Source organism: Phocoena phocoena, chromosome 7 (assembly GCF_963924675.1).
Source record: "Phocoena phocoena chromosome 7, mPhoPho1.1, whole genome shotgun sequence".
NCBI classification, from domain to species: Eukaryota; Metazoa; Chordata; class Mammalia; order Artiodactyla; family Phocoenidae; genus Phocoena; species Phocoena phocoena.
This window is the reverse complement of record NC_089225.1, coordinates 108,440,514-108,454,608: the sequence shown is the minus strand read 5'-3', so window position 1 is coordinate 108,454,608 and position 14,095 is coordinate 108,440,514. Positions and strand designations below refer to the sequence as shown.

Sequence of the window (14,095 nt, the reverse complement as noted above, 5' to 3'; positions counted from 1 at the left end):
ATTGACTTCCCACTATAGAAGATGAAGGTTTAGCTCTTTCACATTTACAACCTGTTCCCCCACCTCACCATTCCCCTCCCCCTGCCAATGTATAATTTCATTCCCTCCATCATCCTTCTAATAATTATATCATCATTTTGGCCAGATAAGCATTCAGTGTTTGTTATTATGGGAATGCTCTTGACAGACAAGCCCTGACTGCTTTCTTTTTCCTACACAACTTTCTGTTTTTCCTGGAGTTAATAATTGCCGTATTTTTTCCAGTGGTCCTAACTCTCTCTGTTTGTAACTCTCTTTTCCGTGTGGTCAATCACTTTCATCAGTTTCATCATCCTGAGGGAGCCTCTCTCAGAGCCTCTGGGCCTTCTCTTCTCCAGACTGGTGACCTCTAGGCCTGATGCAGAGCCGTTACTTTAGGGCCTTCCTTCTCCATCATCTGGGAAATCCATTCACCTCTGTCTCTCTCGTATTGGGTCCCATGTCGTCCTCTTCCTCAGTTTATGCCTTCATTTTGGTAGAGCAACATCTCTAGTAGCTTTCCAAGAAAGAAGGGATGGGGTGATACATTTTTGGAAGCTTTGCATGTCTGAAAACTCTACCCTCACACTTCACTGACACAACTCTAAGTTAGGAATAATTCTCCTCAGGACTCTGGAGACCTTGCTCCATCTTTTCTAGTTTGCAGCATTGCTGCTGAGAAAAAAAACATCATTCTGATCCATCTGTAGGCAGAAGAGTTCACATGGCAAGCCTGACCGCTATCCTTGGAAAGTCGGCTTGAAGGTGGCCCTTGGTTGGCATCTAGGACCTTGGATTTGGGGAGGGTTCCCAGCATCCCCAGAACTAAGAGCAACTCACTGTGCCTGTGATGTTTGTACCAACAGTGTGGTTTCCACTGAATATTTGTTTTCCTTCTGGGAGTCTGGGTGTGTACCAGGCAGAAGGTGCCTACATGACCAGCCTCCAGTAAAATGCCGGGATTCTGAGTCTCTAACAAGCATCCCTGGTAGATGACGTCTCACACGTGTTGTCACAACTCATCAAGGGAGGAATTAAGCACGTCCCGCGCGACCCCCACGGGGAAAGGACTTCTGGAAGCTTGTGCCTGGTCTCTCCTAGACTTCACCCCAGGCACATTTTCCCTTCGCTGACTGTGCTATGTCCTTTCACTGTAATAAACCACAGCTATGTGACTCTACACTGAGTCCTGGGAGTCTTCCTGGAGAATCGCTCACTGTACCTGGACATGGTCTTGGGGACCCCTGACCCAGGCTATAATCTATCTTTTGCTTTGAAGATTTTAGGATCTTTGCTTAGAATCCAGTGTTATGAGACTTTCCAAGGTTGCATGTGTCTCAGAATGTGCTGGACACTCGGTGGGCCATTTTCAGTCTGGAAACTGTTCAGTCCTGAGAACTTCTCTTGAATTGTTTCTTTAATGTTTTTCTCACTGTTTCCCGGTCTTCTCTTACTGACTCTCATTATATTGGTATTGGACCTCCTGGACTGGTCTTCTAATTTTCAAAAATCGCTTCTCTCCTATGTCTCCTCACTTTGTCCTTTTGTTCTACCTTCTGGGAGCTTTCCTCGACTTTATCTTTCCACCCCTCCTTTGAGTTTTTATTTTTTAAATTTCTGAAAAAAGATTCTGCTATAATGTTTTTATTTTTCCTTACTAATCTCCTGTTCCCTTCCTTCTCCTTTTTCTTCATTTTTATTTTGTTCTCGGAGTGTTCCTTTAATAGCATTCTGTTCTTGTTTCCTGGTCCAATTTCTTTTAACTGTCATAATTTGTTTCCTGCAAGTTTTTTGTCTTTTTTCCTTACTTCTGCCTTGAGTCTCATTGTTTCCTATTCCAGGCTTCTCTCCAATGTCTGGTGGTCCTTAGCTGTGGATCCCAACAGTGCCACTGGGGGATTGTCCAGCAAGGTTTCTCCACTGGGTGGTCTCATGGGTTGACTTGTGGGGAACCTCTTCATGGCAGTGTCTTTAGATTTTTGTTCCTGGGCTGGTCATGTGGTCCAGGAAGAATCTTCCAACTGCCTGCCTGCAGGGTGTGGGCCTGGCTGGCAGCACCCCGAGCTGGGCAGGGGTGAAGGCTGGCGTTGCAGCGTTCAGAAGTTAACGCTGGTGTCTCCCACTTCCTTACCTCCTCCAGAGAATAAACCTCAGGTCTTCTGCCTAATGTGTGAGGGGTAGCCACCAGCTGTGTGGCATGGACAGGGATCTGGTGGGTGTAACTCTTTTAAAAAGATTTTCATCCAATCCTGCTGTCTATAACCCTAGCTTCACCCTCACTCCAGGGACCCCAGCTGCTATTGGCTCCTATGCCCTTTGTGGTTCTGTGGTATGTCAGGCGTCTCAACTTTCCCTATGCCATACTTAAAATTTAGCTTTTTTGGTTCCTGTAAATTGGTTATCATTATCCATCTGCTTTTCAGCATTCAGAATTGTGTTGACGTTACTTTCCCTCCTGCTTTCTTCGTCCCTGTCAGTTTTGCCTTTAGGAAGGGAACTGACAATCGTGTATGTGTTCAGCCACCATCTTGAGCTGAAGCCTCACTCTAGGGAAATCGGGGGGGGGCCTGCTCTCAGAAGTCCCCTCAGCCTTGTCAGAGGCAGTCACAGACTCCTACTGCTGCCAACTGGAATGCCCAACTTCTCCAAATCTGCTGCTATTAGGCTATGTCTCCCTCCCTCTGAATCTCTGGTTTTCCTTCTATTTGTAGGACTGTGTGGCTGCCCCTGGGACGTGACATCTTGCTTGCTCAGAATTAGTGTTATTAATACTAATATTAGTGTTAGTAGCAGGGTCAGTAAGTGGCCCACTTGTTCCCATACTTAGTTACATAGAATCATTTCGGTTCCTCTTCCCTCGCCCCTCTCCATCTCCTCCATCAGCCGGTCTGAGCAGTTCTACCTCCACAACGTTCCCAATCTGCCTATCTTTCCCCATCTCAAGCCACCACCACCTCTTGCCGGCCACTGTCACAGCCCTTTAATTGGTCTCCCTGTCTCTGCCCGCGCCTGCCACCGTTTATTCTCAGCACAGCAGCCAGAGTTCATTTTAGAGGGGATCACACCATTCCCCTGCCTGAAACCTCCAAACAGTGGCTCACTGTACTTAGAACACACCCCGGGTCACCAAGGCCCGGTGATTTCTTCATCCTCCGAAGCCCCAGGCAGAGCCACCTCTGTGGTGTGAGGCTTCCCCGCACAGCCCCACACAGAGCTCGTCAGTCCTCCTCCAGGGCTAACCTCACATCTGACCCACATTCTAACACATGCGCACACGTCAGCTTTCCCTCCTGAACTGCAGGTTCTTTGAGGGAGGGCTATATAACTCAGGGCTGGCCCACGGAAGATGCTCAGAAGAAAACTGTGCATTGAATTAACTGACAAGAATTCACAGTGCTCCTCAGAACCCTGAGGAGCATTTCTTTCAGTCCAGAAACCTCAAGTTTTTAGAGCAGACAGGCACTCTCTGACAATCTCCTTACTCACTGTAGGTTTCTGTTTCCTTTTGTCAAAGCTGGGCCCATTCCTTTCAGTTGTAAGTCAGTCTCTGTGGCCGTTAAGAGGAAAGTATGGTTCTAAGCCCATCACGTTCAACAGCCCTCCCCCGCTCACACCCTCAGGAAGTCCCCAGCTCTCTTGCCCAAGTTGGCAGTGGACGGAGCGGTCCTGCCCCGGCACTGCGATCCCAACTCTGCATGAATATGACAGCTTGTCACACACCAGTGTCTAGGGACTTCGTTTCCTGATCCATCGTCCTCCTCACTGCTTGATTCTACCTTCCTCAAAGCTGCCTTGGAGGGATAATTATATGATGATTGTGGTGGCAGCCAATTTTTTGAGCATCTACTAGACGCTAGACACTGTGGACTTTGATGTTTACTTACTGAAGACTCACGGCAGCCCTATAGGATGCTACTATACCTATTTGACAGAATAATACACTGAGGACAGAGAGAGGGCACTAGACCAAGGTCACAAGTGGCTGACCTGGGACTCAAGGCTGGGCTTGTAACACCTCCCTGTGCTCCTAACACCACTCTTCTCCTTTCTGCACCCCACCTCCTACACAGGGCTGGTCCCAAGAATTCCATCCCCCCTGCTGCCCTGAGAGTATCCCTTGGACCTTCGTGCCACAGCCCAGGTGGGACTCAGGAGCAGGAGGTTGCAGGACAGGGCAGGCCCCTGTGGGGCAGCCCCCGTGGCCTCTACCTGGACACTTTGCCGTGGGGTCAGTGCTGCCTCTGGGCTCATGGGAGGTACTTTTACAGGCATTAGCTCGTCTACTCATGACAAGCCTATTATTCCCATTTCACAGATGAGCAAATGGAGGTACAGAGCAGTTAAGCAACTAGGCCAACATGATACAGCCAGCAAGTGTCAGAGGCTAGATTTGAACCTGGGAAGTCTAGCCCCGGAGCCCATGTGTGCTCTTATCCTCTGTCCTGCTGTTCCCAGCATAGTGTCTGACATCGAGTTGGTGCTAAACACACAATCCCCTTCCCGTCCCGCCTGGATGTCCAGCCCTAGGAGGTTCTAGGGGTGACGAATGGTATCTGCAGGGCTTGGCTGTCAGGCCAAGTATCCACCATCTGAATAGAGAGCTCAGGCCAGTGTTCTTGATGGGGCGAGGCTGTGGCTCGTGTCATGTACCCTAGAGTCCCCTGTGGGATGTGCTGTGACCTGCTCCCATTTGCCATCTCTGCTGGCGAGAGCTTCAGAGTGGGTGGTGGTGACCCAGGACAATATCTGAAGGCCACTCCAACTCATGGGCTAAATGACAGTGGGAAGACAGCACGGAAGCACAGCCCACGCTCCCTACAGGCATCTGCTTGGCAAGGCTAGAGCAGCGGGATTTTCCCAACTTTTCAACACCAGCCATCAGTCATGGTCTCCAACCAGAACCTGCCCCCAGAACATTCCATCCCACAAGTCAGGCTTCTAACAGAACCAGAGGAGAGTCCTCTGCTTCCAGACAGCAGGAAAAAGATTTTACATGGTGACCACATGCATACAATTTCTATGTGTGTGTGCATGTGTATGTATAACTACAACGCAAGTTTCATGAAAGAATGTTTACCTTTACTCTCTACTTTGATGTTTTCTGGTTTATCCTTCTCTGTTCTTTCTCTTCTCATACTACTTTATTCAGAACAAAAGATACTGATCATGCCTGGAACTGCCAGATAAAATACAGGATGACTGGGATTCCTTTACAGAAAAAGACATACCTTTTCACTATAAGTATGTGCCAGGTATTGCACGGGACATACTTATACTAAAACTTTTCATTGTTTATCTGAAATTTAAGTTTAACTGGGCATCCTGTATTTTTATTTGCTAATCTGGTATCCCTAATTATATGCTACTAAACAAATTTTGAGCCCCTGCAGAATAAAAAATACTGTTTACAGACCAGAGGGGCTTTGTCTTCAGGGGTTTGAATACAAACTGCTGTGTGAAATTTGAGGGGAGAGTCCACAGCACTTACCAAGTATCTCAGGGAATCTGTCGGCCACGTGAGGATAAAATGAGATCAAGTAAGGAAATGTGGCTCAGAAAATATCATGTTACGATACATAAGCTCCCCACCTTGTACAGATGGAGAAACTGAGGCTTGGAGCTGCCCCCTCCCTGGCAGGCCAGCCTCCGAGGCCAGTGATGCCAGGGGCACATCTGAGCATTTTCCCCCATTCTGCTTGGTTGTTGCCCAAAGCCCTGCTGTCCTCCAGGGGTCCCTCCCCTGGGAGCCTCTCTGTAGCCTTTCTCTTCCCCTGACCTTGGCCACACTGCAGGCTGTCACTTGCCATTCTCACTATCAAGGCTGCCAATTCTAGACTCTGCCTCTAAAACTGCCTCCCTGCCCCCTCCCCAGTTATTGTCCATCCAACCTGTGGCCTTCCTCGGAGCACTCAGTAATAGCTGAAATCATAGTATTGACATATTTATTGACCACTCAATGCATTGGAATGTAAATTCCACGTGGACAGAGTCTTCAACCATCCTGCTTGCCCTGGATCCCCAGTGCCTGGCCCACAGCAGCTTCTCTATAAGTTTTTGGCGTGTGAACATTTTCCATTTTACTGATGAGTTTGTTTGAAATGCAAAGCCTCAGTTGCCCAGAGTTGGCTCCTATGTGCTAGGTTTTCCTAAGGAGCCTTACACGTAGATCCATTCACATGAGTCTTATCATCCCCATTTTACAGATGAGGAAACTGAGGCCCAGGAAGGTTAAGTGTCGCATGCAAGGTCACACTGGTGCTAAGTGGCTGAGCTGGGATGTGAATTCAGACAGAGTTCATGACTTTAATGCCATGCTAAACTGTTTCTCTGTCTGTGCTACCCTAGAGATGCAGCCTGATTTGGTCAGCAGGGCCTGAACCAGGCATAATGATGACCACACGCGTCAGTGTGGCTCCTAGCAGGGAAGAGCATGAACACACGTGGAACCGCCACCCTGGGCCAAGTATAAGCTCATTTCCCCAGGGTGGAAGGAAGCAGGTGGAGCGTACAGGGCAGGCCTCAAGGTAGAGGGGGCACGAGAGGGGAGCCTTATGACTGGGGGTTCCCACAGGCAGGCTGAGGGTTGGTGGGTACCCCAGCAGAGGGTGGAAGGTGCCTGGCAGGACTTACTTTTCCAGCAGCCTGCTGCTGAGGGCCACAGTAAGGGCACTAGCAGAATGAGAACTTTACAGACATGAGGGGGCCTTACTTTTCTTGTGGCTGTAGAACTTGTCCTCAGAACCATCCTTGGACTTCTTAATTATCAGTTTCCCAGATTCAACATCAACTTTGAGCTGCAGTTTCTGAGGAATCCCCAGAGATTCTGACTTCACCTGTGAAAAGGAGGTGGGTGGGGAAGGAGGGGAGGGGCAGAGGAGATTTTGGTTATCCCTTCTCTGCGCTTTCACAGTGCCCGTCCGTGATCCCTTGTCGATACGACTGGGCAGCCCTTGGCCATGTGTCCCGCCCTGGTGTCCCTCCCGCACGGGACCACTGGGCTTCTGTTTCTGAGCCTCCCTGCCGCAGAGGGAGTTTCCATGGGCAGCTCGCGAGAGTCGCTGAAACGTGGGAGGAGCCCAGCTTGTCCACCGTGTGCACATCAGCTATTCTGCCAGGTCTGGTGAAGGGAACGGATGAACGACTGGAAGATGGTTTATTCACAGCTGAATGTGGCAACACTCATTAATCTGATGTGTCATCTACTTCCACAAAGGATTTTAGCAACAGATTTATGCTCCTGGGCCTTGTTACAACCAATAAGTGAACGTTCACTGATAATAATTAGGAAAAAGACAATAGCCTAGGCATGTTCAGAAGATGGAAATACATCTTAATATCGAGTTGTCATCAGGGCTAGGAAGGATTTGGGGGTGGGCATCCTGTCCTGTTTCTGAATGTGGAACCAGTGCTGCGCAGAAAGAAGAGAAGAAAACAGCGCGCTCGGGGCCCCGGTCGCGCGGAGGAGGATGGGCACGCGCAGGGGAAACGGCTGCCGAAAACAAGCCGGAAGGGCGGTTCCCAAAGTGTATTCTGCGGAACGCGCGCCTGCTGCGTTCTCAACACCGTGCCACCTATGGAAGACGATCACGGGAAGAGCAACAGTCACGTAAAAATCTTTTTACCGAAAAAGCTGCTTGAACGTCTGCCGAAATGTTCAAGTTTACCCAGAGAGGCACCGTTGGAACACTAATGAGAGATCATGATGCAGCCGTCCTTCTGGATTTCTTAATAATGTGTGACCCTTCACCTTTGATCCCCTGACCTGCATTACCTTGGTAACCATTTCATTTTTTAAATTTCATTTCATTTTTTGATTTTGGTGTACAAGCTGTAACATTTCATCTCTCAAAGTGTCACACGCTGATTTCCTCAAATAGAGATACCCCTTTGAGCGATAAAAAAGAAAAAAAAAAAAAAACGAAAAGGAAAACAAATTTCTGGGCCTGGAGATTCTAACTCAGTCACTTTCGGGGAAGTCACAAGAATCCCTTTTTTTCCCCCTAATCCCTCCCTGAGGCACTATTTTCCAGCCAGTTGGGGGAGGCCCTCTGTTTGATGACACTCACTGGCCCCATTTGGAGAAGGAAGAAGTTTTGGCATCTTGGGCCAATGAGAAGCTCCTTCCTTGGGAGCCTCCCCATGGTGAAGGCTCCACAGGTTCATCTGGGCACCCATTCTAAGGTTTAACCATCTTCCCAGGGAGCTGGTTCCGCTGACCGTCAATCTCAGCCCAGCCGTTGGGCTCCCTCCTGAGGAAGGACTGGGGGTCCATCAAAAGCCCCCCTTCCCCAGGGACCAGAACCGCCCCCAGCCCCCTCCTGGGAAGCACAAATCCACAGCCACTTACCTCAAAGGTGACTGGTGGGATGAGGGAACGCCAGTGGGAAGACTCGGGACCCTCATGCAGCAAGGCCTTGACCTGTGGGCAGAAACGCACTGGGTCCTTCAGGCTGGGAGGTGAAGGGAAGGCAGTACAGGTTGGGACAGAGTCACAGGGGTACCTGGGCATTCTCCAAGCGAAGAGGGGGCCATAGAGAAGTCCAGGGAAGCTGCAGGGTCCCCCACATACCTTATCTTCAATAGAAGACAGCAGACTTGTCAGTTGGCTGAGCTTGGCCACCATGTTGATCGGATTGGCCTCACCAGGCACCTGGTACGTGAGAGCACATAAGGACGGGATGCTGAGTGCCAGCCGCTGAGAGGCGTCAGGCTGTGCGCTTTCCATGCTTCATCTTGGTTCATCTCCCTAACAACCCCACGTATGATTATTGTCCCCCTTTGAAGACAAGGAAATCAGGGATACGTACAACCGTCTCAAAATTATGATGACCAAAAAAGGCATCTTCCTTTCTTCTTCCCTCTAAATCTGCTTCTTCGCTGGTGCTTCTAGTTGCTTAAACAAAACTGAGGCCTGTCCTCGATTATAACCTTTCCACCCTCCTACGTGTACTGCATCGGTGCTCCTGGCTCCACTTCCGAAACATGGCCGTCCCCTGCTCAAAACCCCCTGGTCCAGCTGCTTCCCACCACTGAGAGGAAATGATCCAAACCATTAAAGACTCTGTATGATCCACCCCTCAGCACCAGCCACGCTCATCCTCACTTCTGATCTGCCCTTGGCCTTGAGCTACACTTTCTGAGGAATCCCTAGAAACATGGATGTCACCTGAGAAGGCCACTTCCTTGTCATTCAGGTCTCAGAGCCACAGAGAGGTCTTCCCTGACCACACGAGCTAAAATCATCTCTACTAGATCACCCTGCTTTGTTTCATACCGATCACCACGATTGTTTATTTGCTCTTTGTGTATCTCCCCTGCTAGAATGTAAACACTGTGAGAATTGGGACCGTGAGAAATGTGTCCGGTGCTGTGACATTGGTGCTTGGCCAGTGAAGATGCTCGGTAAAGTTGTTCAATGCATGCCTGAGGCCCAGAGAGCTGAAGTTACCTGTCAGAAGTCACACAGCTAGTAATGGCACAGCAGGCCAGGAAACCATGTCTGCTTGGTACCAAGTCCACGGTCTCAAGCATTTATTCACAGAACAAATACTTACAAAGCACCTATTCTGTGCCAGACACGTTCCCAAGGTGCTGGAGATGTAGAGTTAAAAGGGCACCATCCCCACCCTCCACTAGGACAAGAACACCAGACTTGACAATCTTGAACACCAAGCAGAGTGGAATGAGGGTTGTCACCGATGAGGAGATGTCCCTTTACCCCACCCCTTCCTGAGTAAGTCAGCCAGGTTACACAGGCTTTTTTTTTTTTTTAAATAAGTATTATTATTATTTAAAGATTTATTTTTATTTATTTATTTTGGCTGCACCGGGGTCTTAGTTGCGGCACATGGCGTCTAGTTCCCTGACCAGGGATGGAACTCAGGCCCCCTGCATTGGGAGCGCGGAGTCTTACCCACTGGACCCCCCGGGACGTCCCTACAGAGGCTTTTGGCCTCAGTTTCCCAGCAGCCGCTTTAGCTCTCTCCTTCTGCCGTCACCAACCACCGTCACTTCTGACCATCAGCAGTACTGCCGCTACGGCCACCTCCAGCACAGCCATCACCGCCATCATCGTGCCACTTACTCTTTGTCCCAACTTTCTCTAATTCTTTTTGGTTTGGCCCTTGCTTCTCGACAAAGCTCTCAATCAGTCTTCAGTTATTATTGTTCAGCAGGAGGGCTCAAAAGAGTGGAGCTGAGATGCAGGTAAGAATGGAGCAGGACAGCAGGCGGGAGACTACAGGATCCCTTGTTTTAGGGGTGTTTTTCTCATGAAGAGTTGAAAAGATGGCAGATTCAAACCCCCTCATCCTCCTTCAGACACTGGAGATCGCCTGCTTACTACCCGGCCCATCACCTGGTGGTAGGATGGTGTCTTCTCCACTCTCTCTTCGAATCTGTGTCTTTTGGGGCAGGTTTGGTAAAGACGTACAAAGTATAAATGAAGCTACCAACCAAGTGGGAGTTAGTTCTTGGAACAAAAGGTATTAGAAGAACGCTGGAGCTTAGCCTCTACTGCCTCGTTAGGCAGAATACATATGACCATGTGATGGGTTCGTATGCTATGCCCAGCGTGTTTAAGATGTATTGACTCTTCTAGTCCTTGGTTTGCAGATGGGGAAACTGAGTCAGAGTGGTGAGTCACTTGTTCAAGGTCACAAAGCTGGTATTGACCTGAGATTTGAATGTAGATCTCGCCCAGTGGGTCTCAGCTGGTACAGATTTGGCCCTCTGGGGTCATTTGACAATGTCTGGAACATTTTGGGTTGTGAAAATTGGGGGATTCTAATGGCATCTAGTGCATAGAGGCCAGGATGTGTTAACATCGTACAATGCACAGAACAGTCCCACACAGCAAAAGATGATCCGGCCCCAAATGTCACTAGCGTTGAGGTTGAGGGCAAAATTCACAACTCAGCCTCAATGTGGGCGAATTGGTCTGAGGGCCACCTGTGGGTTTGTAGAAGCTGACCTGGTTACTGCACTTAGCTTTTCAGTTGAACTTCGGAGGATGTGGGCTCCAAGGTTAACGACTCTCTGTTCTTACATAGGGCAGACCCAGGGCTCTCCCCAAACTTCGGACCAGCAGTCATTTTGATAATGTTGCATTTTGCACCTCCCAGCCGTTCTCAAATAAATGTCGCGCAGGGGTCCCGATCTTATCTTGCCTACCTAACGGAAAGGGCCTAGTGCTGGTAAGAGGCTACCATGGCCAGATGTCTCACTTACTCCCTCATATACCCCTGCAGTGGCAGGTATGACAATGCCCATTTCTCAGAGAAGGCAACTAAGGACAGGGCAGGCGGGAAGGAGGTGAGTCAGTTATTGAACTTGTATGTTTTTGATCCAGAGGCCAGTGTTCTTTCCTCTACCTCAGGCAGCCTCGGAACTCCCTCTTCCATTTGTGAATTTCTGGAGGCATCAAGACATTGTCTGCTTTTCTTGACAAGTCAGGGTCTCAGACAGGAGGGTGGCAGCCAGAACCCTTTCTCTAAATCCTGATGCCACCTCCCATCCCGTCACTACTCTGTCCTGCCACCGAATGCAAACACTCTGGCCTCTGCACGCAGGGAATCACGCTGGGGCGTGGCTGTTACCAGCTTTTCTCTCTGGAAGCTTCTCCCTCTTCCAATCCTACTTCAAAGATTTGGGTGTGTGGTCTTGTATTCAAACGATTTAAATTTTAGTGTCTGGTAGGGTCACTGTTTTGTCTAGATTTGCTTTTACTTTCCCGGAAATTAACCCACCATTCACTTCAAGGAGAGCAAAATTACGTCGTCGTTTTTTTTTTTATCCTGATGAATTTTAAGTTGTACAAATAAAACACACATTTTCTCAGTTAAAAAAAAAAAAACTCCAAAAAACCATTTGGGCAAACCTGAAGTCTCCCCTGACCCAGGCCCCTCTGGCCCAATTCCATCCCCTCCTCGTGAACAGAGTAGCCCTTTGGGTATAAACACTTCTGGTACGATTTCCACGTGTAGACTTACATCCTAGTTTATATATTGTTCTACCGTTTGCTTTTTTCACCCAACAGTATGCCTTGGAGTCAGTGCATCCACCTTAGAACAGAATTCTGCATCATACTTTAACCCTTTCTCTCTCTGTTTGTGTTTCCAGCGTTTCTGTTTTAGAGACAAAGCTGTGATAAACATTTTTGTCAACATCTCTATGCAAACATGTAGACCCTAAGGCAGCTGCCTGCAGGTAGAATGGCTTACTTGAAGGACTCCGGGCATCAAACATTTTCATGCAAACGGCTAAAGTGTCTTTCAGGAAAGCCGTTTCCACTCTCAGCTGTGAGTCCCTGACCCTCATGTTAGAGCCAAGTCCTGGCTTCACCAATCAAGTTTTCCTGTCTGAGAGGCAAGAAGAGGTCTCCCTGCTTTGCAGGTCATTTTCCAGTTACTAACGAGGTGTTAACTAACATCTTTTCCAGGGTATCCCAGCTATTCCCAGTCCCTCTTCAGTAAAACAGGCTTTTAAAATCCTCTTCCCACTTAAAAAATGTGGTTGCTTTTACTTAATCGAGCTTGGAAGGGTTTGCTTTTTAAACATTTTTAAACCCTTGTCCCTTGCAAGTACTTTCTCTGGAAGTCCTATCCGTGCTTGTTTTTAGCTTTGCCGAGGACACCTTCTGTGACACAGGCAAGTTGGCCTTGGCCCCCTGCCAGGCTGTGAGCACGCATACGTGTGTGCATGTGCGTGTGTGTGCGTGTGCATGTGTGCGCGTGCGCGTGTCTGGCGGAGGGCCTGCCTTCACCTGCTCTTCCTGGGGCATGAGGTGGGATCAAGCATTTAGGCACCTCAGGTTTTTTTCAGCTTCTGATGAGAAATGGTGGGAAAAGGTCCTGCCTTGCCTCCTTATTCAGCACTAATAAGGAGTTTTGCTGGCTGTTGCATAATTTGAAATCTTCGTTCCTCAAATCAAAATCCAGCGAGGGCAGGGGGATAAACCTTACTGGGGGTCAGGGTGCTGAGGCTCCCCGGCCCCCTTATACTCTGGGGGTCCAACAAAGGCGGTGCTTCCTTCTGAGCCCTCGGGACATTGGTTACCTCTTCTTCCCATGCCGCATCCGACCCCCCACCCCTGCCCCACCGGTTTTATCAATCTCATCTGTCCAATCCCAAAGTCTTTACCTGAGGCCGTGGACGCAGGCTGGGGGAGAGCTGCTGGTCAAACAGTCTCTGCAGAGATTCCAGGGTAGGGAGGGTCCGGGTGACTTCGCTGGGGGCAGGGGACAGGGTGAAGGTCAAGGATTAGTGAGGACCCAGTGAGGCATCACACACACAGCCTCCAGCTGGAGAGGCAGCGTGGTCACACCCACTCTGGCAAAGGCAGGGATCCTCCCCAGAAGGACAAGCCTGGGCAAAGATCCAGGCCTGCCGGTACTGGTCCATCTCCTGAGAACCCCCCACCCCTTCCGTCCTGACCAGGACCAAACTGGAGCCGTGATGCGTAAACCTGATTCACCTTTGTTTAGCCACACTCAACTACAAAGCCTGTAGAAAATTTGCATCTAGAATCACAAAACTACTTAGAAATAATTTAGTCATCCATGGTTCCCAAACTTTAGTGTTTGTAAGAATCACACCCTCACCGAGTGTTAAAAACGCAAATGTCTGGGCCCCAACCTGATCTGGTCTGGAATCTGCATTTTAATTTGGTGCCCCAGGGGCTTCGCGTGCGAGCAGTCTGTGCTTTCTGGTTCACATCTCCTCGGAGCAGCTAAGGTGGATGCCCAGAGAGATCTGTCATTGTCTAGTACGCTGACAATTCCAATACCAGGGCTTTATTGATCCTTTGTTCCCTTCTCATCTTTTTCTATTTTCCCATTGTTTTAGGCAGGGTGGGCAGACAATTTTGAGTTCTATTTTTCATCTATTATTTCATCAAAAACTTCATGTTTTTACACATGCAACATTCCTAGTGGTCTCAAAATATTCTATCAATTAAATGTACCAAAATCAGTTGCTAGATATTTGGGTTATTTTGAGATCTTGGTGATTATAAATAAAGGCTGCTGTGAACAGCTTTGTTCATATAGCTCTTCTTTATTTATTTTCAATTACAGTT

At 48.8% G+C, this 14,095-nt stretch overlaps 1 protein-coding gene and 1 pseudogene across 1 annotated transcript in view; one reads left to right on the top strand and one right to left on the bottom strand.

Moving 5' to 3' along the window:
* INPP5D (inositol polyphosphate-5-phosphatase D) overlaps positions 1-14,095 on the bottom strand; it is a 131,291-nt gene that overhangs the window by 38,796 nt on the left and 78,400 nt on the right. The window contains exons 6-9 of the mRNA XM_065880214.1: positions 13,159-13,246; positions 8,588-8,668; positions 8,366-8,437; positions 6,728-6,851 (exon numbers count right to left, since the gene is read on the bottom strand). Of these exons, the coding sequence (XP_065736286.1) occupies positions 6,728-6,851; positions 8,366-8,437; positions 8,588-8,668; positions 13,159-13,246 (365 nt within the window). The remainder of the gene's footprint in view (positions 1-6,727; positions 6,852-8,365; positions 8,438-8,587; positions 8,669-13,158; positions 13,247-14,095) is intronic.
* On the top strand, positions 7,056-7,721 carry LOC136125893 (calmodulin-binding transcription activator 1 pseudogene; annotated as a pseudogene).